Source organism: Polyergus mexicanus, unplaced genomic scaffold, assembly GCF_030449975.1.
Source record: "Polyergus mexicanus isolate NDT 795.1 unplaced genomic scaffold, iyPolMexi1.0 SCAF_12, whole genome shotgun sequence".
Lineage (NCBI taxonomy): Eukaryota > Metazoa > Arthropoda > Insecta > Hymenoptera > Formicidae > Polyergus > Polyergus mexicanus.
In genome coordinates this window covers 7,743,286-7,769,774 of record NW_027223332.1, presented here as the reverse complement: position 1 = coordinate 7,769,774, position 26,489 = coordinate 7,743,286, and the positions used below count along the sequence as shown (strand labels likewise).

Sequence of the window (26,489 nt, the reverse complement as noted above, 5' to 3'; positions counted from 1 at the left end):
AAGCAGTGGTATCAACGCAGAGTACTAATCTCCCCGTGTTTGTGTGAATGTCTACCCCTGAACCCATCCTGATAATCCCGTCATATCGTGGCGTCTGTAAACCATCCCATAAAAAAAAGAAAAATTCAAATATCGTCGACACCTCTGTTTATCGGACCCGTTGAAAGGACTACCGTTAAATGTGTTTCCTCTTTCACCTTCTGTTACCTCATTTTGCACACTATTCCTCCCCTTTTCTCACATCTTTGCGCGTCTTGACGTAACTTCACACCTCACGAATGTTCGCCAAAGACTAGACTATAGATATACAGATAAATATATGTATATAAGTATAAATACATATATATATATATATATATGATATTCTCGCGACGGGTCCGACGTGGTCTGACAAGTACCTATGGATACGTGATGTGATGAAAGTTGTTTTTCTATCAATAATAACGAGAAAAATAATTAAAATCTTTTAGTAATATCACTGGCAAGTTGTTATCATTGCTCTTTCTCTCTCTCTCTCTCTCTCTCTCTCTTACTGTGTCCACACATACAAATACACATATACATGGTATGTTGGATTCAACATGCGCATCCAACAAAATCATTTTTTTCATTTACACCTGCTACCTGCTCACCTCTGATTGCGAATGCATTAATAGGAACTTATCTGTCAGTGCTTTAGTAGAGAAACTACACGACAATACAACAGTCGCTATTCTGTTTCACCAATCATTTCATATTGATCCTCCTTCGTTTCTCTGTAAAAATTATGAGAACATGAAAAAAAAAGAAAATCAGTGATATATTAATGTTCTTAAATATAAGTTATTGCTTATATTCAGGAAAATATTACTATGCCATTTATATATTGTATATGAAAAACAAAAACACATTAATGCTGTGACTAATCAGTATGGCTTTTAAACTTTTCTGTCAAAATTTATATTTCAATTTTTAAATATCTCCTCAGAAATTCATTAATATTTTCTGTATCTTGAATCTATTTCTGATAGAAGATGAGAGACTGGATTTATCCTTAATATTAATTAATTTTAACTGGTAAGAATCAATAATGTTTAAAGAGAATGGAAAAAATACATGCTTTGTACTAGCTAAATTGAAATTATTATCATTATTTATTTTCTTGAAAATTAAAAAACTATTGAACTATTTCTTCCTAAGAAAAAAAAATAATATATCAACAAAAGAACGCATTACAGAGGAATTAAATATCACAGCTAAGAATTTTGTACATTTTTATTGTAAAACAAGTGTTTTTGACATTTTGTCCTTTACAAATATGTGTTATACATGATAATTATAATCTAGAGACAAGAGGAAAGAAATACATTTTACATTCCCTTCAATTTTGTTATTATCGAACTATACAATATGCCGACGAATTTTGCACATGTGCTTAATTAGAAACCAAATCAAATATTACAATCGGATTGCGGACAGTAACATATGATTGCTGAGATAACATATAACAGATATTTTTGTTGCTTGAAATAATTTTAAGAAATGAAGTGTTACAAATAGTAACTAATATTACAAATGAAAAATCTCACATTCTCTCTCACATAGCAACAATTAACAGAAAAGTTCAACTATATTACAATTCTTGTGATTTATGCATGCACAATATATGAATAAATTGATTTTTATTTAAAATGCAGCAAGATCTGCATATATTAACGCATAACGCGTTTTTACTAGAAAAATGTTTATTATATACGAAAAAAGCTTTATTATAGAAAATATAAGTTAATGAAAATGTATATTATTGAATAGTATTTCTAAAATTAACTTTTTTTTTGCTGAAATTATCCATATTTATTTTCTAATCAAAGAGTATTTTAAGCGATGGATAAATAGTTCTTTAATTATTGTAAGTAATTTATATTTTGTTAAGTACTTTTTCAGTTTGTATTTCAAATTATAAAACATTATTGAAATGATTAAAAAACAAGTTAAAAGAAAATATTTTGTGCTATTTGATTCAATTTAATATTCTTTTTAGCTTCTCTTCTGCATAGATTATAATATGAACACCTTGTGAGCACTAATCATACAATATACATGCACACTAATTTTCTTGCAACTATATATTATCGGATAAAGCAAATACTGTGGAAGCAGCACTCATCATGGGCTTAAGAATGATGGAATGTATTATCATTAGTAGGAAGCTATTAGCAGAAGTTATAATTTTGCGAGAAATATAGATAAAAATTAATGAGAAAAATTAATTGAAAGTTAGAAAAAATGTAGTATCATTAATGTTTAAATATGAATAGAATTATTTAGTTTCTCTTACTGGCATTATATTCTCTCTTTCTCTTTTTCTATTTAATAAAATATTTTTTATAACACAAAAAAAAATAGTAATTGTAATAGTATGTACAAAAATACAAATACAATATCGATTGAAGGAATAAATTAATCGTTCTCTTTAGCGTTGCAAAGACACAACAATGGTGAGTCGGTTTTCACCAACAATGTTACTTACTCAAGGCCCAGAGCCCAATTTATACCATGAACTAAGAACAGGATTAAAGGTTGCCAAGCAACTAGCCATCTTAACCAATCCAGTAACTGACCGAATAAGACATGTGGCCGTTGCCATCTGCATAACTCATTAAGATATATACAAGATAAATAAATTGACATTAAAACATCATGATTAATAAATTTTTTTGTGGAAAAGGATACGGATTGCGAAACATTTTTTTTAAATCGACTTTTTCCTTGCAATAAGGACACGTCTGTTTTTTTCCTACAATGCACCAACCCCTAATGCAAAATTCATGGAAAACATGTTCGCAAGTAAGTTTGTACGTATTTTCGATCACACCTTCTTCATGTTCAGAAACTAGGAGCTTGTTTCCGCATACTGCGCAAACATTTGGTTCCAAAGTTCTAGTTGGCATACTGCCTGGAGCGTAATACTGTGTAAAGTATATTAAATATTATGAAGTTATATGTGTAGTGCGATGTTTGAACATGAGATAATACATACACCAATATGTGATGCCATTGTGTCAGCACATATTTCAGCGACATCCCTTCCTAATACTCCAAAATAAAGACCATAAAATAGAAATAATATACCCCAGTCCATCCAAACATGAGGCTTAACATCTAATATGATATTAAGACCAACAAACGTAAATAACACTAAAATGTATCCAATTATGCCCAGTGCATAACTAAGCTTATAAATGAAATAAAACCATTTGTACACTAGTCTGAAAAGGATAAAAATCTTTGTTAATATTTTATAATTATTCTTTCTATGTAGCATTAATAATTATTCTACATTACCTAGGTGTTGTACCTAGTATTGGTCTTTGAATAGCTTTCCTTACTACTAGACCTGTTATACACGAAGATAAAAGCCACAAAAATATAAATCTCCACCAGTGGTTCTTTAAGCTTATTCCAAATGGAATAATCCACATGGCTATCATTGTTATAAACTATTGTTACAAAGGGAACATTTTATTTATATATAAATAAAATATTTATGTTAGAGATAATAAGTATCTTACTCCATCTACCTGATATGATTTAAAATGCCTCTTCTTCCATTCAACTAATGCAATCTGTGCTACTGTTAATGTCACCAATAATATAATCAGCATCTCTGCGTGCATAGATTCGTGACCCATATGCTGCTCGTGCATCTTTATATGCTCCACTCTAAAAAATTTAATAAAAAATGTATCATTCTGACATAAAGTACTAAAATTTCATATCAATTAACCTTCTTGGAGGTATGCAAGGAAAGGTGCTTATATATCTGTTAACATCTCTTTCTTGAAGCATGAGAGTCCTTTAGAATTGACGCAAAATGTTCTGCCATGTTTAAGTTAAGAAGTATTAACTGATATGGAATTTAACATTGATGCATTTCAAAATTTGTTAAGATTTTATTTTAAAAGATTTAAGATTGTAAGGAAGGCTGAAGAAGGACATATTGACTATTAACATATAAGCTTATGTTAAATAGAATTTTGGATTTTGTATACGCGTTGCATCTTTTTCTAGACCCCTAAGTTATTTTCCACCCCTACATTTTAAGTTTAGAACCATAAGAAAAGAGAGAAATGTATAGTATTATAAGCTATAATACTACAAATTTGTAACTTACCTCCATTTTTCCTCTGGAGTTAATTCTTCGTTGCTCTAAAAACAAGAAACATTAAATCATAATTATAAAACTCTAATCAATAACACACGTGATTCAAAGCGAAAAATTTCTCTTAACAATATACAATTGTTACCAATAAAAAATATTTATACAAACGAAGGTGATGTCTATCAAACTATATTACGACACGTCTATCTAACTTTAATGAACCACGTGAAAGGTTATGTTTCCGAGGATACGCACGTTACTTTAATATATTATCAAGCTATTACTCCGTAAAATTATGTACGTACCTTATTTGGCATCTGATGTATTTCGTGTACGTCCATTATGAATGCTATATCCCATTAACACGTAGAAAAATGTAAGTTAATTAACTGACACGAGACGGCCGATGTGTTGCATACTCATCTTAAAACGCCGTTAAAAGTATTATATATTTAACATGAATAACCGGCACTTTTTTGTTATCAGCATTATTGTACATGACTGAACAAGCGATTTAAGAAATAATTAAAAACTCGAAACATTTTGTAAATTTTGTCATAATTTCGCGCTTTTAATTATCTTTTCGTGCAATATTTAAAATCTACTTTCGTCGATCAGACAAATGATATTTTTATATTTCGCGCCAAAAATATTATTACGATATCGCGGACGCTGGCTAGCTAGATCGCTTCAACGCGATGTGCGATAAGTTTTCAGAGGTTATGTATTTAATTTGAAGCAAGGAAGACAATGTAAAGAAGAGAAAATTCGTAACTAAACACTAAACTGCCTAGTAGAATAATCCATAATTATATCACTAGGAGCGTTGTCATCGACGAATTCTAACAAAAATGCTTCTAGCGAGAGTTTCAGTTTCAAAAAAAGAATAAGTCTCTGAAGAAAGATTATAGTCTCTGATATTAATTCCATAAGCTATTTTTACTTGATACAAAAATAAATGATTTAATAAAATGATATTCGGATGCGTTAATGATATTCAATTAGTATTTGACAGTTCAAAAAACTTCATTCTGACATTTAAGAAAAGTACAAAAAATTTGAAATTGTAAAAATACTTAGAAAGGTTTAACGCGCTAAAAGTAATCATATATAATAATATTTTTAATAATATTTCTAATAATAATTTTCAAAAATTATATGCAAGATTCTTCGCTTCGTAGCGAGAAATGTCAAACGGAGTGCATATATAAAAACTTTTTTAAAATTTATATATTTATTTTTATATTTTTGAACGTAATTTTACTCGATTAATAAAATTTTTGCGAATGAAATGACGTCAAAAGCGACCGTTTTTACCGTGAAAAAGTGAATCTGGCTATGTAGTTTCATCGATTCTAGAATGGATTTAGTTGGCGCTACTGTACCAGACTAGAGAAGACGTCTTATCGTTAGAAAAAACGGCGGCCATGGTCCCTTTCAGACTTTTCCCTGCTGGTTATCTTTAATAGTATTTCGGCCATACGTGCTAATAACACAATAATATTTTTTAGAAGAGTCTTAAATGTTACGACGATTAAGTAAGTAATATTTTTTTAATATCATTATATCAGGCGTACGTTAGATCGATACAAAAATTCGTTATCACGTTTATATTATCGGTCGGTCGTAAATTATTATCATATAATATTCACAATTCGCGTGATCATTTCTTTTACATTAATTGTAAGTAATATATATATATATCAAACATATTATATATCGAAATAATCTTATCAATGTAATTATCTTTAATATATTTTAACATCATCATTTTATGATATAGAATGTATTAATTTCTCTCTCTCTCTCTCTCTCTCTCTTTCTTTGTTATATCATAAAAAAATTTGCATTAAATTATTATTGTATGGCATTCATGCCCATATATACAGGGTCTGTTTTTTTATAGCTGAACTGGCTGTACTAGTTCAGAGTTTATCTTTTTCTTTTCATTGGAAGGAGAAAAATAAGCTCCGAACTAGTGCAGCCAGTTTAGCTACAAAGGACAGATCCATAGTGTATTCGATTTAAAAGAACGTTAACGATATTTCGTTTGAATGGTAAGTTCAAATCATGCGCGCGCGTGGGGTTTCAGGTAGAAGCTGCGCGCGCATGCGGACCAGCTTCCCGTGCGCTCCCGTCAACGCTCGGATCTCTACGGCGCTAAACCACGCCCAGAGCGCTACGGGCGTGCGGAGAGGGAAGAAGCTGGAATGGTAATTCACTCTGCGGAGCCCAGCAATATGAGCGTCTGTGGTACCGTTCGTTGAGAGAACGCCGCGACGTGACAAAATTCCATCGTCGTGAAATCGCGTGTCGTACGTGTCGCGCGACGTTCGCGTGTTCTCGCGAGTGTGTTAAACAGTGTGTCGGTGCCTCTGATTACCGTTTCCCCTTCCAGCGCACGCATACGTGCACACACACACACACACACACACACGTGGATACGCGGATTTCTTGGGGTTAGTTCGCCGGATTCACGAAAGGATTATCGCCAGCCGTCGTCGATCCCATCGCGTCGCTCGACGTAACGCCGAGGAAATTGCTTTCGGTGAGTGTGTGACGTTAAAATATTACTCTACAACCACACAGCGATGTCTCGCGACTGGCTCGTCGTTCGCGGGATTTCGCGAAATTCCGGCTGGCAAGATCGTGTAACCGGCATCCTATCGCCGACAGTTCCACGCCTTTGACACATACACGCACTGGCAAAATATTTTATTTTCACGCGATGATGTATACCTTCCCCCTCACCCCCTCCCTCCCGGGGGTGGGGGAGGATGAGGTGGGAGGGGGTCGAATCGCAAAAACAGTTGGAATAAAAACAGGACGCCGTGAAACGAGCGTGATTGCGGACGGATAAATACACAGCGATCGGTTAAAAACTCTTGTAATATTTCCTTATCTTTGCGATATAATTTCTTTTATATCTCTTTGTATATATATATATACATGTCAATCCTCGCAACAGCGGTTGTCGCGGTTTGATGCAGTCGTAGAACGCGTGTGTTCTCACGACATTGTCTCCAACGATAATTACTTGCTGTCATGTAATTAGATTCCGTTCTTATAGCGTCCATTCTCGATCCTTGTTGCGACGTTTTCAAGGACTCCGCGCGATTGCCTTAAGCAATGTGATTAGAGGTCAGTTACCGGTCAACCTTTCTATCTGTGTGATACGTTTTATTATCCATCTCTTTCAATAAAAGTATACGTAATTTAAATCGAATCGAAAACGTGATACGTTGTTGCACGAGAAAAGAGGCTTTTTTTTCTTCAAATTCGTATTTTAACAGATAATATATATATATATATATATATATATATAAATTGACGGGGAAGGTTTTGTCGCGATTACTGACCCTGAAAGAACGCGTCGCGGAATGCGGAAAACACGACGGTAGAAGGTCAATAGTTTCTCCAGGCCGGCGATCGAATCGAAGATCGCATTTATATCTGTTGCGTCCCGTTTGTATCCCCGAATCGATGCCGGTGCAATATACGCGATAAAATGCATCTCTCTCGACGCGCCGTCGTCGAGATTTAACGGCCGCGCTTGATTTATCGCCCCGTCCCGCTCATTAATTACGATAATTCAACAATACCGTCTCCTTCGTCGATCTCGTTTGCGTTAATCGTGAGAAGTATCGTCCGGAGGGTGGATCTAAAATACGGCAGGTAATAAAATTTAAGCCTCCCCATTCGCGCATTTAACGCTAATCGCTCTCGATTCTCAGACTCAGATAATGTTGTACGCGATAATCTTCATACGAGATTAAAAATTGGCGTTAAATGAGAGATTTGAAGAGTTTCGTGAATTCAAAGTTGCCGATGGTACTGTTCGAGAAGATTTTTTTTTCCCGAGAATATATCCCGATGAAGTTACCTTCTCCCCCCTCCCCCTCCTCACCCCCTGATTACAAAAAAAATAGTAATTACTAATTTTAATCCTTCCTACATTTTTCTCCATGATTTACGGTTTGCATCGCGATTCGCGATAAACGCGGTTCTGTCGGCAAACGGCAGCGCGAAACGGATGTAATGTCATGGAACTTCTCGAAAGAGCAAAGTCCTCTCGCAACATAGTCGTTTAGACGTCGTGCAAATTGGCAGACCCCCAGATTTCCGCGCTCTCGCCCGCGAATATCGCATTTCTCTCGTCAGCATCCGCGTGAGTATAATGATGTGTATGCATATGATTCCGCTTCCGTCACGAGCAACATCTTAGCGCCACATGTGCTCACTCGAAATCCTAGTATTGACGATATCATACTATGTAAATATATGGACAGCATCGTACTCGAAAATTTTGAGAGATAAATACCTAATAAAGCGTTTTTTTTTTTTTTTTTTTTTTTTTAGATATATATAAATAAGCGATGAGATTAATGAAAAATTCAGTGCTATGCATAGTAATTGTATTGCTATGCAATAATTGTCGTGAATATAAATGGATAATGAAAGCTTGATTAATTTTAATAGATATCTGATTTGATATAGTAGCCAAGAAACGTAATATCGAAAAGTACACACACACACACACACACACACATACACAAAGCGCAATTTTGTTGGGAACATTATTCTTCTATTATTGGATCATTATTCAAATCAGAACTTGTTCGTTCTTTTTATCAAGTGTTCTTTGGACGAACGTAAAAAATCTAAACGAGATGATGTTTGTTTTGCGATATATTCCCCTGGGATTTATAGCTCTGACGACAATTGAAATCAATGATTTTATTAGTCAACGGAAAACAAAAAATAGGCTTGTAAAGACACTACGATGCCATAAACCGTTGTAACACTCTAAAATCATGACATAATAAAAACGCTTATATCAGTCGAGAGCAGCTACGATAACTCATTCGTTGCCATCTTATCAAACAGATTGATAATAGAATTGCAGATCGCATAACTGCGTGATCATGATAACGTGCTCTAGCTTGTACAAATGATTCAGCTACCTCTGGTAGGTTTTGTAACGATGTTATCTCACAAAAAAAAAAGTCGATTGTCGCGTAAAAAAGACATCTAAAAAGGCATCTAATCTTCCTTTAAAGACAAAAAAGTTTAAATTAAAAACATTTAAATGAAAATTAAAAAAAGTTTAAGTTAAAATTGATTAAATATATTGAATGTATATATACAGAACGCATTCATCTTGTAAATGCAGGATTAAAAAGGTCGCGATGTATATGACGCTATTTCATTGGTTCAACGACGTTCAAGGTCTGTAATCACTGACGGTTCTCATAATTGCATGGTGCTTCGTAAAAGGTATATATCGTCAGTAAACTTATGTTAGCGGAAGGTTAAGGCCAAGGGTAGCGATTGTTCGATGGATGAATTCTACGTTTATCACCGCTTAAGGGGAAAAAAATGGATTCTCCTACAAATCGAAATTGATAGTGTGATAATATCTGCTATCGTGGTACTGCAATATTTTGTAAATATTATTGCAACGTACGAGACAACTCTAGAAAATATTAATATATTTATTGTAGCATAATTTTTTTTTATTTTTATTTTTTTTTATTTTAATGTGTTTCGCCTATATTATTTAACAATATTTTAATTTCAATTAATTTTAATTCAATTTAAATAGATTTTTTTAAAATTCCCTACAATTTTTCCATCTTTTTCTTCATCCCGTTTAACTCTTGAACATTCTATCCTGCATATCTTTCGGGATTCGCATTAAAGATAACTTTCACCATTACGTGCACGGTGTAGACAGTCGCATCGGATGATATGCCACAAGATTTTCCAGTGATGCGCGCATTCCTGCGCGACGCTTCTCATAAATACCGTAACGGAAATTGAAAATAATGCGCTCGTTTCGCCAGGATCCTGTCTTCGAGGGGCGTCGAAGAGGAGAAAAGTCACGGGCGATTGCGAATTCAGCTGACTGACGCGTAAATCGCGCGTTATTTCTCGTCCGTGTCATGCATCTCTTTAGTTATCTTTCTCTCTCTCTCTCTCTTCCCCCCTTTCTCTCGTTGCATCTGCCTACGTCGCGTAACGCACATTAAATCTCTGAAAGGACGTTGCGTGGGCAATGTGGAGCGCGACAATGAATAGAATGTAACCGGTTGTTGGGCATAAACAACGTCGCAGCCTACCTGCGTAATCTATCTTTTTACACGTAATTCGCATACCTAGATAATCTTCCGAATGTGTATGTGGCACCTCTCTGTTTTCCTCTCCGAGATAAGATCTCGATTATGTGTCTGATCGTGAAATGTCATTAATGTTCGATTTTGCAAAATTACAAGCGATTAAACATGGACAGTATTATGGGAATTAAATGAAAGCAAAATTGATAACGAAATTTTATATATCAGTATGTCTACGTTATTTGACCAGAATTTTATATATATATATATATATATATATAATTTTTGAGACTTTATTGTCACAAAATATCGAAATATCGAAAATCAAAAAGAGAAAATGACATCAAATTTACAAGAATTATTTATTTAAATATTTCTAATATCTTTTATCGTTTTATTTGAAAATTTTATTAACGTAAAAAATTTTAATGTACAAAGTCGTATCCGCAATTTGCTACATTTCGATTTTGCACCTTGAGCGTTGTTTTCATCGATGCTCGATGATCGATGATCGATGAAATTCAATTTCGCGAGGCAAAAGCGAACGTCGCCATCACGACGCGTCGGGCAAAGTGAAATCACGCGGAAAAATTCGCTCGTAAATTTCCCTCGCGTCACGCAATCATCACGCCGAATAACGTTTATCCACGTGTTTGCCGCCGTTTCCGTATCGTAATTTATTGGGTTACGATTTATAACGAAATCTTTAGCGTATCCAACGACACGCGTCATAATATTCAACATTCTCGCCGTGCGTTTAACGTTTAATGAAGACGATTGACTTTAATCGTATTTCAGCAGCTTACTAGGAATCTCCTTTCGCGGAGGATAAGAAAAAAGAAGTAGTATTAATATATGCGGAATCTCAACCGTTTGACAGCAATGACGGCAAGCAATCACATCGTGACAGCTCGCGTACACGAGCAGATAATTATTTTCTGGCGACGCGAGAGATTAAAAAATCATTCCGATGGAGATGATCAGTTATATCCTTCGGGGCCCCTCATGTATATTGTCGTGAAAAAAAAAGAGTGAAATATCGTCGCTCGTTTTTATTAAAAGCTCGCGTAATAAGGCGCACATGTGCACGCGGAACGTAAACGCGACGTCAAGAACGCGGAACATTTTGCCAGTTAGCACCTATAAAGCTATTAAATATCTCGCAAACCGAGCACTTCTGCAACCCGAGAAGTCGCATTGATTAAATAACCGTGTTATGGCGCGCTCTAACATCGTAAAACTTCCTTCCCACATACTGTAACGCAACTATCGGTAACCCATTTTTCCTTTCAGCAAAGAGAGACAGAGGGGCCACTCGGGTATTGCGCAATAAGACCAATGAGATTTATTGTCGCCTTTCCCTAGGCGCGAATTATTCGCGTGCTATACTGCTTTGTAATCAGATAAAGCCGAGTATAATGATGTTAGAGATAGCGGTGGCGGTAACGAGTCCGATAACCCAGATAATTTGTGTAATGATATCGAGAGTGTATCGGGTCGGGCTCTTGAAATTGTTTAATTAATTATTGAAAGAACTACAATACAATGGTGTAAAATCGAAATTATCTAATCGTTTTCAGTTTATAATATTATTGCATTATAATTTATACGATAGTACAAATACAATTGTCACAGGAAGAGAGGAAGGTTCTTAAATTATTAATTAATTAAATTATGAAAATTATCCCAGACGCGATTTTTTTTTTAAAGAAGTAAATTTTTTTTTTGCGTATGCAAATATTATGTAAACGGGGAAGTTTTAGAAGTTTTACGTGTGGATACGTGTGTGTGTGCTTGCCCGCGCAGTTCACAGGTGGTACACAATGTGTGGTAGCCTTGTAACGAGCCTCCAATTATATGCAGCCTCCAGAGAGTGAATGGCCGTCGCCGGTTAACTGCCGCCTCCAACGGTGCCGTAATTTTCCGATGCCTTGGCACCTCGTTCCTTACTCTCTGGTCTCCTCTCTGTGCCGTTATCGTTCTCTTCGGTCATTGATGTGCGAAACGGCGCATTCGGCACCTACGCGCGAATCATCAGCCTACTGTATCTGTACATACCCCGATCATGTCCTTGTTTAATAACTTGTAGAACTCTTAGTCGCGGCGCTTCGATAAATTAGAATGCAATAATATTTACTAATATCACTAATGTGTTCCGATTACATATGACTTGGGCGATGCTCGGTAATGTATAGGCGAGATGTATACACGCGTTTGAGACAGTAGCTGAAGCTTGGAATTCTTCGAATATTTTTTTAAATATTAAGATATCCTATTTTTTATTATGGTGAAATGTACGAGAAAAGAAAGAAGTATTATCTTTCGATAAACGAGAAAAGTACGAAATGAAGATTCTTGAATTAATTTCGGTAACCGTTACGTAATAATCTCTTTAACGCGGAATAATGTAAAGGCGCGTATAAAACGCAATAGCCAGAGAATCAGGATGACACAATGTTCGAGGGGATTCTATCTGCATGCCTTTAAATCTGCAACGGTGGTCGAAAGTGGGTTATTTGAATGGAATGGAACGGCAAGCGATATATAGGCATTCGATTTTCTCTACCGGTCGCTTCTGCTAATTCATTACACACTCTCTCTCTCTCTCTCTCTCTCTCTCTCCAAAACGTGCATCGTCTCGATACATGATACGAATCTAAGAAATAATTATTACGTACGTAAATCATATTACAAGAATCGAAAACTTAGTATTATCATAGTCATACCTTTATCAATTAATTATTTAGATTGCTAAACGTTAAGATTATCACGTTCATCTCTGCTTGCAAGATATTTCCTAATTTTCTTCTCTCTCTCTTTCTTTTTCTTCATAATGCATATCCTAGTGTTGTAAAGACCTGCAGTTATTTTAGTTTATCTAATAACACATTCTTGAGATGGTTCGTCATAATTCACGAGTAGAAAGTTTCTGAAGCAATATTGGAAGCTAATCATACATTATAAAACTGACGTATATCGTATTAATGTGACATTTTAATGCGAAAGTTTGAATTTAATCTTATAATGTAGCACGCTTTTTTCGAGAACATTAATTAATTTTCAAAATTATACATATAGTGCGAATTGTAAATACAATATATTCGAGAGCCAACTATGCTTACAATTCTTAATTTTATATATCTTATTTTATCATTAAGGTATATTAAATCGGTGTACATTTTTTAAATTATGGAATACTGTAATTTAAAGTTTATATATAAAATTATATATCGTTACTAAAGAATTACAAAATTGCAACGCATAAAGAAAGATTTTTCTTAGATTGCTCAAGAAATTAGATCCCACGTTGCTTACTTTAAGCGACATACTTGTACGCGACATTGATTTATTCCCTTATCGCACATAAGAGAATAATGATAGTTTCCAATTAAGAAACCAACACTCACAACAGTATGAAATAACATGTTTGAGGCGCGACAATTATTATATTAAACACGCGTTAACGATAACACTCGCGATTTAATCTCCAAGGCATCCAGTTGCGATTAATGGTCAATGATACATATCGCACACAGCGATGTCGAAGAAGTTAGTTATTCCAAGTATTCTAAGTACAAAATCGTCGGGAAGAAGTGCACACGACGCGAGATTCTCGGCATACGGAAAATAAGACGGCGGCACGTGTTAACGCGAAACCACCATCGTAACGAACATAAGAAGTTACATCGCGCAGGCCGAGTGAAAGGATTCCTTGGCTCATACTTTTACATCGCAACCTTCGAACGTGACGCATAAATGCTATTCGTCATTTCCGCTTTTGCGTACCGCCGTGCATCGTACGTCCTGGGTTCTCTTCCACGATTACGATACGAAAGTACGGAGGCGAAAGCCCAGGCCTTTGTACCTCCAGATAAGATCAACGAAATTACGATAATTTTCAAATGCATTCCTCTCGCTGCGGATGCTGCGATTGTTTTATTCGTGGATAAAAAAAAAACTGTTCTTATATATCTCTAAAGATTTTCTATTTTTTAAAGTGTTTATTTATTTATTTAATTTTTATTTATTCAAAACACAAACGGGGAATTGGGTAACTTGAAGTTATTTATAACTTATGATGATTACTTAATGTGAAAATGAAAATATTAATATGATTACTTACGTGAAAAGTTAAACTTCAAAAAAAGAAAGAAATGAGAAATACAATTTTCCTTCAAAATGTCTTTATCTCCTTAAAACGTGTATTGCAAGCATCTCGGTTTCCTTTCGAGATACCGCCAATTTTAATTTAATTCTCCAAGATTTACTCCCTTAATCGCAGAGAAAGTCCTTCGTCTGACAATAACGCAATTTCTCGTTTGCTTTGCAAATTAGAAACTCATTTAAGATGCTAAGCCACTTCAATTAAATTGCGATGCTTCTCATGATCTCATAACTTCAATAAACAATTACAAGAAAAAAATTTTAGACAACTGGTTCTGTCATGAATTATCATAATTATTCATAATGTGTGTGTGTGTGTGTGTGTGTGTGTGTGTGTGTGAATTAGTCTTTTAATTGCTGCAGATTTCTAAGTGTTATCATAACGGATTATTTTATCGAGAGATAGTAATGCAGTGATATCGTAATTGCGTAATTTTCATGAAACTTTGAGGCGGAAATCCTGAAGGGAATGCATCGCCAAGTGTATAATATGTAACTGTATGCACAGAAGTAGATGGAAGATCCATCGAGTGCAACGAAGCGAAACTAGTCCGAAATGAATGGGAGCATGTCCCGCGGTTAAAAGGAGAGAAGGTATCGTAAGAAAAAGAAGACGCTCGAGCATTGGTTTTATAAAAGGATCTCAATTTGCGGTCATTTATTCGACTGTCTACCTACAATTACATAAATCTCTTTAAACGAGCTCTTTAAATAATATTTTCATCAAGTTCTCACTAAAAGAAATTATATACTTTGAATAAATTGATAGAAGTCGGAGCAGAGCATATAAGTAAATATCATAGTATGTATATATATAATATGGTAAGATTTTCTGAAACATATAATGTCACTCGTCATTAGTGTGTGCAATTTTATGTACGAAATACTTCTGAGTTTTCGAGCAATGACATTATGTTGAAATATTGTCGTTCTTCTGAGTAGACACAGAAATTTTTATTATTGAAAACAAGCAAGAGATCAAGCGAGAATCTGTTTGTCATTTTATATTGGCAATATTATTATTAGTGAAATAAAAAAGTCACTTTTTTTATTGCTTAACATTTTAAATTTCATCGTTTCAGCGGTAAAGAAATTGTTTCTTCTACGTCATATAGAGACGCAACACTTTTTACAATTTTAGAAAAAATGAAATCACCATCGCATGATAATGGATTATGCGATGATAAAGTTATATCTATTTAATCTTTATTATAAAACAACACACACAGTCAGAGGGAAGATTTCACGGATAAGGCTTTCGTAGCTTAACGGGTTCTCTCAGTCACCTTCGACCTTCGAACGCCTTCGGCACCTTTCCTACGATTCACTTAGGCGCTCCCATTGAACTTGTCCTAAATTCCTTACAGCTTGCTAGTCACGTTTTCCCTCGCCGCCCTCCTTCGCAAAACTGAATTGTCATTTCATTTTTGCGCGCGACCTTCCTCGAACGTACGTTCGTTCATCTTCGAATTCGTCGACGAGTCAATGACTTGCAAAGCACACGAAATCGAATGATATGTATGCGACTTCTGCGCGAGACTCACTGAAAACATGAAAAACAAAATTTTGGAAAGAATAAAATTCTTAATATATGATTAGTTTTGTAATGTATATAAAGTTAAATATATAATTCGATGAAAGATTGTGTTTTTTTTCGCGCATGAATGTCACATCGTTTTACTGAACAGATTAAGTTGCAAAATATTATTTCTCTGCAAAAATATAATCTTTCTCGGATAATTGGAATTTTTCGCAAAATGTTTAGAAATGTAATTAATTTTATTTTCTTCTCGTAAGGATAATCGACATATGATCGGGAACATCATGAGCGCACATTCGATAATTCGAAACGTTTTAGCATTCTATATAAAATTAAGTTACCCGCACATTTTGTATATAAATACATACTATATATATATATATATATATATATATATATATATATATATATATATATATATACTTATATTGTTTCTTCAACGACCTACATTTGTCGATTGCTTTTCACTGCATCCATTTCTTCTTATTGAGCAACGTATCATATACAGCTTTAACCAAGACCTTGTAATTTTCGATGATATTTATTACGAAAAATGTATTGTAGAACAACTTCTTTGTACCTGTGACAATTTTTATATAAGATTGGAGATTCCAAAAAAATTTTTTTTTAGTTCTCTTCGTTTGCAACTATGTACGATTGACCTTCGCGTTATTCGTATAGTTTCGCTTGACACTTGCCGCAACACGAGGAATAATGTTATCGTGATTTAAACGACCTAGATTGTAACCATTACATGTCCATTATTATCAGTACGAGGTATATCCTCTGACGGCATTATACTATAGCGGTTTCAACGGTCGATATCAAACCCTAAAAGTACTTGCATCTCGAGAATACAGTTTTCACCATTGAGGTTGAGAAACACCGAGGAAATGAAACGTCTCATTCGACAATGAAGTATCGAAACATACTTTTTATCACGAAAATCAGATCAAGACAATTATAATAGAAACACAGCACTAGAAACATGATTGTAAGCTTTTCGTCAGAGAGCGACATTCTTTCTCTTCCAATATTATTCATTTTTTATCATTTTTTAGATTAATTGAATATTATTTTAATGTATTTAATGATTTAATAGCTTTATTTAGTATTTAATAAATTTATATAATTTTTATATTTTTTATCACTAAACAATCTAGTTTTTGCAAAAGCTGCATATAATCAATAAAAAAATTAACTCGATATTTCTAATCCGATATCTGATATAATCCCAAAATTGAATAATTGCAAATTTTATCGCGTATGAGAATAATATCATATGAAATTCCTCACTTGATATTGGCAAGTATCTTTAAAATCCGGACAAGGCGCGGTGTCTAGGAATCCATTCTCTTATCGGGATGTGACCGAGCAACACTCTTACCTGAGAAAGATATTTCAAGGGACAACCTTGGAAAAGAAATCGATATCAAGCGTCGCTTTAAACTTTTGTAGGTCACAGGGTGAATACGTAACAATCAACCACTCCCAGAGAGAATCCAGCCAGGGCGCACCACCTTATTTAATTCTTCCTATTCTAGTTCTCGTTTGACAATATACTTCTTTGTACAGAGATCTCTACTAAGCTCGCCTCGATATACATATATGTATAGGCTCTCAAATATCACGTACTTTCCGTCCACTACAAATTCTTTGAATAACTTCTTAATTAAGAATAGTTTCTTCAAATAATTATATAAGTGATATAAAATTAGGTTTTTCTACAATAATTAAATTAAAGATAAGAATGTATGAAAAATTCTATCCTCTATATTTAATTTTGAATAAAATTTATTATTACGAAATTGCGACTTATAAAAATATTAATATCTGGAATACTCTATATAAAAACCATATAAAAACTCAAGATGCGTGCTTGCATTTATGTGTGCGACGTGTAATGAACAGACGAGAAATCTAGTTTTACCAGCATCGTACATATGAATATTTCATGATCAAGATTAGATAAGCGATAAATTTATATCTATGGCGTTGTTGGTATGTTGTAATGAAGCATTTTATTACATATATTGTTATATGAGAGAACGGCATAAAAGAGAGAGAGAGAGAGAAAGAGAGATATGTTAGCTAAAATCATTAAAATATCTTTAAAAAGTGATCGTTTATATATAGTATATCAATATTCGCATAACTTTCTCTCAGTTTCAAGTTCGATTTTTTCGTAGCAAAATTTTTAATTTACCTTATTATTAATAACAATATTCAACTTTTAAGCTAAAGTTTCTGAAATTTTTGCAACTAAATAAATCGAAAATTTTAGTTTTAGGGAAAAAAGCAAAACGCGATTTTCTCAGAAACTTGCTTGTTAAAAAGATATTTACATGATTTACGATTACGTGATTTTTTATTTTATAATATCAAGTGTCATAATTTTATTCTTAATAATAGCTTCATATATAATAAAATTCGATCAATAAAAAGAGATATAGATGTTTTTAAATGCTATTACTGTTTCTGATCCTGTCTTTCCGATAATATAGGAAAGCGGCAATCACAAATGGTTCAGCAAGTAGAACGTGAAGAACTCGCTTCCTATAAATATTATATGCGCGTAAATCAATCGATTTTCTGATCACGTTTGTGATGTTCGAGTTTACAATGAAATGTGATTCATTTTTGATATTTTACACACTTTTCTCAGATAATGTTCTAAGTTATATTTTTATTTCTATTTCTTTCAATATTATGCATTTTTATTAAGAAAAAAAAAATGTTTCATAAACGTAGCAATGTTTTGGAAATCTAATTTTTAGATCTACATAGTCGTTATATTTAAATGAAATATTTCAAACACATCTTTTTAATGCGTATATTGCTTTCTCAAATCTACATTTTTATATATACAGCATTCTTTCATTTGTATATGTAATTACTGTATAAAAAAATTTCTTTTTTATTTTATAATAAATATATATTTAAATGAAGATTTTTAAGTAAAAAAATATGAAACAAATATTTTTTATTGCTTACCATCAAAAGTAATCTAATATTAATCATAATATCAATATCATGCACAAAAAGCAATAATAAAGACTAGTTCGATATAAAAAGGATTATTTCTGTAGTACAAAAGGATATCAATATTTTTCAATATTAAAGTATCGTTTTAGATATCTCTCCATTTTCATCGGAAAATCGAAATGATTCCCCATGTACACCGATAATCGATAGTTTCTCCGTCGAAGTCAGAATGCGCGGCGTGATATACGCGTCTGAGTCATTGAATGACTGCCAACACTGACAGAGAAGATATTGACGAACGTCGTATGCATATTAATGACGAACGGCCAGACGATGTATGCACGCATCGTACATATTCTCTCTCGCGCAATTTTTTTGCCACAGACTCTCTCGAAAGTGAATTCGTCGCGCGACCCAATTTAAATCGCGAAACTTTCGTTCGCGAATGATTTCTCTGCGCACACATAGAAAAAGGCTCGTCGAATTCGCTATTTCTCTCTTTATCTTTTTTTTTTCTTTGTCTTCCTCTTTCCCTCTTTTTTTTCTATCTCCTATAACTTGCTCTCATAATTGTCTTTCGTTGAATCAGTACAAAAGACGTATTTTCGAGATAGCAACGTCCTTCCTGGTCTTTCTAGCATTGTTGATGTTTTGTTAACTTATACAAAGCGAATATATATATCTCTTTTTCTTCTTTTTCGTGTTTATTTCAGATCTAAAGCTCAGCTCTTTTGTAAGATAATTAAATTATATATATATAATTTAATTATCTTACACAAAAGAGTTTTTAGATCTGAAATGAACACGGAAAAGAAATACAATATATATTGTATATATACACATATATATTGTATTTCTCTGTTATATCTCTCTGTTGTATAACTCTTTGTTATATCTCTCTATAATATACATTATACCATGTACATACCACAAAACATATATAGATCAATCAATCAGAGGTTTAAATATTTAAATGACTAAAAGAGCCATAAAATTTTATATAATTATGGATCTAAAATATCTAAAATTTTTGCTTCTAAGTTTGAATTAAAAATTTTGGTTATATTTTTACGTTGTGCAATCAAGTATGGATCGTGTAATCAGCTGAAATCGGTCTGCTAGGAATAATTAACGCGTATATCGCATATTAGCTATGAATGTATCTCGATTTGGGTTAATACCATTGGAAATTGGCAATTAAGTGTACTACAGGTTTTCTCTAACGAATCAATTTTTTTTTATAAACGCGCTTATTGCTAGTAGAAATCGATTTCCAGTCAAATCACCTTTCAGGCCAAGTTTTTCGATACAAGTAGCCAAGCTTATAAAAACAACAGTGCAATGTCAGGAAATGAATTGAAGTAAAGTAAAAAGTTCTCGTACTAAAGCAAATATAGGATGATTACAGATAAATGTTTCCCGGAAGTTAAGCAATGTTAATAAATAGAGACAGATGAAAGTATATAATATATTAAATTATTTAAAAATGTGATTTACACATATAATAAATGTATTTTATTATAAATATAATTTTTTTTAAATGCTATTATTCTTGATCTTTAAATGTTCCTAAAAATCGCAGATTTTTAATGCAATAAATGAAATTTAATTGGAAATTTAATCTAAACTAGAAGCATCATTTCATCGAGCTTTCTCGTAACAAGAGTTTCATAGCAAAAGTCCGGGTGATAATCGACTCGATTACAAATTAAGTTTCCATTGGTATCACGCATTACATTTTAGAATATAAGTGCACTCTCTTGCTTTCGTCGAGAAATCTGCACGTATCCGTGCAGGAGAAATGGCTGCTATACTTTCTTTTTCTGCTGGGTCATCATCTCTCTCTCTTCCTTACCGTTAATCTTGTTCACAACGCGACTCCGTATGCTGACAGGTTTTTAATAGCGAACATGTTATCCGACGTAAAAAACTAATTACGAGATATTACCCATATTTTATAAAAATTGATTATATAGACTTTATTAAAAGAAAAAAAAAGTAAGATAACTGTGAAATTTACATTTTATTATTATTACGCAAGACTGAATATTAATAAAAAATAAAATTTTAGATTAATAACATATAATAAATACATAAATTTTAATTGATGCATTATAAAACTCTTGTTTTTTTTTTTTTTTTTTATACGATCAATCAATTTTTAATTTTTGAAACTATACTACACAGAATTATGGCCATTAACGATTTCCGATAAGCTCAGTCGGCATTAAGTTAATACAGTGGCATCGAAATTAGCGCATCCTTGATTATATATATATATATATATATATATATATATATATATATATATATATATATATATAATATCTCAAGTTCATACTAGGTAATGCAGATATAATAGTTTCTCAAAAATATAAATCGGATTTTCGTTAAAAATATCATAATCGCGAAGTTATTCATAGCGATGTGATATTTTATTTCTGCCTTAACAGTAATTTCGGGTGGCGGAAAGGAAGAGCGATTTTGGTAAGATTTATGTATTTGTTTGCTCGTCCTAAAAGAGTCCCCGGCTACTTTCGCAATTTATCACCCGTGAAAATAGAGTGCTGTTAGGAATATGGGATTTCGCTGTTTGAAATAAAAACGAAGTCCGTTCCGTCACATAATCCTTGATGGATCTTGATTATCTTGTTTATGTGGATTTTTTGTTATTATATTTTGCGAAATAAAAATTGACATGTAATAGGAAAAATTTTGATCCATATTTCGTCGAATATCGATTTCGAAAAAGAAATATAATATAAAAAAAAAACAAAATCAGAATTTACTATTGTATTATAATTGTAAAATTATAAAGCAAAGAGAGCACTCTTGGAAATTTCAACGGATTTTATTTTTAATCTTTGTTTAATCTTATTTCTATACATACATTTACTTCTGTAAGAAAATATAAATACGTATTTAAAAATATAAAATGCATATATTTCTCTCAGAAAAGGACAAATTTTTTTTTATTTATCTCTTTATTGTAAATAAACTAGCAATGAATAGTATTTATTTAAGATTAGTATATATTTTAGTGGGATCAAGAAATTTGATCTATTCGGATTTAATGTGTCATGCTCCTGATGTCAGCATATTCGTGTCTATATCAGCTGGGCGTAGATCAATCGCACTTGTAGCGACAGGTGGTGCGTTGACAATGTTTCGTGTAGCGTGTTCTCGGTACGTTTCCATTATTCAAGTGCTTTCGTTCTCCAAATGCCAGGTCGTGGAAGTGAAACAACGCTAAGAAAAAACAAATCGTGCGGATCATTAAAGTTAATGAATCAAAATGCGGGGAATAACTTATAGTCTCATAGTCAAAATTGTACACTGTTAGGCTTTGCTATGACTAGCTATAAGTTTCTATAGGCATATTCTACTTATCGAAATTATAATTTATCGCTTCGTGCCAATCCATTCGTCTGTCGATTAGATGCAGCGTTAAAATAGTGCATTTACTGTCTTATTATAATATAATGCACAGCCGCTTTCTCCACGTTCCCACGAATACATATTTCATAAAAGAACGTAAATATTACACATTTATGTATCATATTATTCATCTACTTAATTAATGAACTTGTTATTAAGAAAAAATGTGTAATTATATAAAAATTCTAAATCTATTTGTTATATTCTACAAAAAATGTTCCATATTTCATAATTTTCGCAAATAATCTTAATTGCAGTTTTTAATTACATGTTGATTAAAGATTTTTATTTATTTTTTTTAAATAAAAGCATATTTTTAATCGTATGATAAAATTTAATAATAATATTAAATCATAGATAATATTGTCAAAATTTGCGATAATGTTGCAATTCGAAATGCTATTATGGTGCATAGATGATCAATGCATGCAGTATAATTATGAACTACTAGCAGAGATATCAGCCAAAGTTGACCCCGATTTTGGAATTCCAATCTCAAATCGATGATCGACTTCTTTCTTCCGAACATACCGCAATGAGGTCAAAATACTTCGACAACAACTTCAATTAAACATAATCTTCTTTAATTATATTTTAATTAATTTGAAATTTATATATTCTTTTATATTATTTTTTTATTTTTGAGATGAATGAATGAATTTGTGTGTTTTATTATTTGCACAAATTTTTGAATATTTCAGTTTATATCTAATTAAATTTATCAAGATTATCACTATCTATTTTTTACAACTCTTATTGTGGCAAGATATTGGAAGATATATTTAAAAATAAAACAATGAGATATATACATATATATATATATATATATATATATATATATATATATATATATATATATTATGCAGTTATTATGCAATGATAAATAAATTGAGGAAGGGAGGGAGGAGTTTGCTTATTTAATAAATGCAATTTTAAAGATAAACCAAACCATTTGCTCAAGCTATTTTTCTTCGCATATATAACATTTCATTATCACACTGCACTTGTTTACAGTACAGATTCGGTTTTTGCTTAACTAACGACTGATATAATTATACAAAAAGTGCTTCTTTTTATATATATATATATATATAAAATAAAAAATGTTGCCCACGTACAATCATTTAACGTCAACAACTGAAATATCGGATATAATAGATATATAATTTATGCTTAAAATCTCTGCTACAAAAAGATATACGCCAGAGTATCGTACAATCATCCTGTAATAAAATCAAATTAGAGGAGATCCCTCGTTATAATAAATTCGCGAAAGTACACGCAATAAAGGATACGACGATGTACAATAAAAATCCCGAGCAATGACATGATACACGTTGTGTTTGCATCATCAACTAAGCCGCGAGAGAGCCGTGGTCGTATCTCGTTACGCGATGCCCGCTGCTATTCTCGGCAGAAATGTCGGTCGGAGAAAAATCGTGGGTGAAGTCGGAGGGGTTCACAATAGCCTGTGTTCTTACGAAGAGATCTCGCGCATGATGAAGATAATGCTGGTTGAAGTTGATTCCCGGCCCGACGATATCAACGGCTTCGTCGGAACCGTTTATGAATGCAATTAAGACGGCCAGACAATGGTTACGTCACGCTCTCGACGCGTTTTAACCCTTTTACTGACAATTGGACTTAACAAATATCTTTTTCTTAGGTTAAGAGGGATCAAGATTGTTTGTATTTTCACATTTGAAAGAAAATTATTAGGCTGGGTTATTATGATTTTGTTCGTTGCCTAAAATATATATGCGTGAAATATATATTTTTATTAATTTCTATTTTTATATTTTCTATATTTTAAAATTGTTCGATTTCTTAATTATTATTTGAGAATTTATAGATTTTTTAATTTTTTTTTTTTTTTTTTTAGAAAATTCACAAATTTTTTAAATATATTTATAATTATATAATGTTTTTAGTTTATGAGTCACGCTATATGTTATCTACTGTCCACGCGTTACATAAATTATCTTTGTAATAGAAAAAATTAATCATATCGAGACACACACGAGGTAGTGTTGCGATAAAATTCAAGAATATTGTACACTTCCTACTTCTGTCAGAGATACTGCCGCGATAATCATTCCAAAACATGCGCCCACGATAGACAAGGATATCTTATTACGTAAAATGAGAATAGTATGCATCAGCCTTCAGAATCGTCCTTGTAATCTTTGTGTCGAAGAATTATCGATGGCCAACAACCGGAACACTCATCCACCGATTATCCGCTATCTGTTGCACGATGAAACTTAGCAATAGTCAGGTTTAGGTATCTATTACCTGCTTATTGAGGTCCCCTGTTTTTTTGACAACCGTTGTATTCTTTAATGACGATGAACGATTGACCTGATTTTAAGTTTGCTTATCTAGAGATATATCTATATTAATCCGTGTATAATAACACTTTTCATTCTATATTAATTTTGTATTTTTCCCTTCCGCGCCGCGTTTCCTTAAGTATTTTCATTTCAGTGCTTCGAGAGCGAGAGCTTTTTTTTTTTTGACAATAACAGGTAGAAAAAGAATTCTACTTTTTTTATTTCTGCACATCGAAAAACTGGATCAATATTTGAAGTAACAACGCGAAAATAATTTATCAGTTTACCGCAATATCCGATCGTCGATACTTTTATTCGTATATATGTTTGGCATTGTAGCTTACGTGTTTTACATAATTCGCCGATGACTCATAATCGCATACTCAACGTGTATAAAGCTGCTTTACATTGAACTTTCCTTATCGCTCGCTATTCAGCTGCTCGCGAAGAGTAGGGTACGAGACTTATTGTTAGTCACTTTTCCTAATCAGTATGATATTTTTCTAATAGTAATAAAATATCAAAATATTTTCTTCTTTTTTTTGTAAAAAATTTAATTTCTTAAAAAAACATTTGACATAAAACAAAACATAAAATCAACAATACATTACCGCAGGAAAAATTTTTTCAGTCGTGTTTGAATCGATAATTTTAGCTTTTGTTTTTGTGAAAATACAATTGACATTGTTATCTGCTGTTACGATTCTCTCTCTTTTTATATCTCTGAAATATCTCATCGTTCTGCTTCCGCAATTGAAAAATCTAACTACAATATTTTACATAATTACGCCATTTTCTAGACTCCTATCGGACGTACGCGAAACAAATAACGATTCTCTTTCTTCGGTTCCCACGAAATAAATTCTTGCGACTTCCCGTTACTGTCGGAGAGACGCTTGTACCCTCCTTGTCAAGTCCTTCGTTGTATCTTTTCTAGCTGTCGTCGATCGAACGGCCTCGCTGCAAGTGTCTCCACAATCTGACACCTTGTTGCACGATGATAGATATCTTCAAGGTCGGTAGCAAAATTATTGACGATTCGTTTTACGATGTTCAGGCGTGATTGTGCAACATTTGCATAAGGTTCGCACGCACGCTGGAAACTTTAAGTCAATTAAAATAATTCTGCTTTTTATGTAGTCGCAAAAATAAAATTTTCGATTCTTGAAAAGCTTAAAAACACAAATAATACTAAATTGTATGACAAGGAACATTTCTCAGTTCTGCTACGATGATTCCTTAATTAACTGCTGTAAGCTTGAATCGGATATTTCACAATTCTCATTCAGAATGCACGTAACTTTGTATGATACAGCTAGCCAACAACTCATTTAGCGACCGCGTTATGCGATCTCCCATAAATTACTTTCGTTGCAATACGAGTAAACGCGTAAGAGTGAAACAGATTCGTAATTAAATATACGATTACAATTAAGTAACACAAAATCGCGCAACATGAAATGAATTTGTGATTCACGAAAGCCGTGAAGTGAATTTACCCACGTAATCATATTTAGACGCAAAGTAGAATAAAAAAAAAACAATATTCTTTTAGAAATTATTTTAAAAATAGAACACTATATACACGAAAATTTATTAATTTTTTATTTATTTAATTGACAAATTTGACAATTTTATTAGAAAACTCAAAAATCTAGAGCTTTTCTTCCTGTTTGTGCTTTTATCGATGCTGTATCAAAGTTATATATGTACATTTTGAAGAACCCTTGACACTATTATTTGCATTATGCGATAATATTGACATCTACTAA

General features: G+C 32.8%; 2 protein-coding genes across 8 annotated transcripts in view; one reads left to right on the top strand and one right to left on the bottom strand.

Annotated features, from left to right (window-relative positions):
- Positions 1 to 32: 32 nt before the first annotated feature.
- On the bottom strand, positions 33 to 4,940 carry LOC138938260 (E3 ubiquitin ligase Rnf121). Of its 3 annotated transcripts, XR_011447672.1 has the most exons (9): positions 4,447 to 4,940; positions 4,154 to 4,188; positions 3,561 to 3,702; positions 3,325 to 3,479; positions 3,020 to 3,248; positions 2,713 to 2,948; positions 2,510 to 2,626; positions 633 to 755; positions 33 to 431 (listed from the first exon to the last, which is right to left on the bottom strand). XR_011447672.1 is itself a non-coding variant. In XM_070305107.1 (8 exons), exons 1-8 carry the CDS (start codon positions 4,480 to 4,482, stop codon positions 710 to 712), a joined length of 996 nt encoding a protein of 331 aa, XP_070161208.1. In that variant the 5' UTR covers positions 4,483 to 4,940; the 3' UTR covers positions 33 to 709. The 3 variants fall into 3 exon arrangements, 2 of the variants coding, with proteins under 2 accessions (XP_070161208.1, XP_070161209.1); XM_070305107.1 differs by having other exon boundaries at positions 33 to 755; XM_070305108.1 differs by lacking the exons at positions 33 to 431; positions 633 to 755 and having other exon boundaries at positions 1,849 to 2,626; positions 4,447 to 4,938.
- A 1,388-nt stretch (positions 4,941 to 6,328) lies between these two features.
- Positions 6,329 to 26,489, top strand: part of Synd (protein kinase C and casein kinase substrate in neurons protein Synd) — a 49,890-nt gene continuing 29,729 nt past the window's right edge. For 2 of the 5 annotated variants that reach the window (XM_070304749.1, XM_070304745.1), the window contains exon 1: positions 6,331 to 6,689. The gene's annotated coding sequence lies outside the window, so the exon portion shown is untranslated. Of the gene's footprint in view, positions 6,690 to 26,489 lie in introns of all 5 variants that reach the window. The other 3 variants (XM_070304752.1, XM_070304750.1, XM_070304751.1) reach the window with 3 other exon arrangements.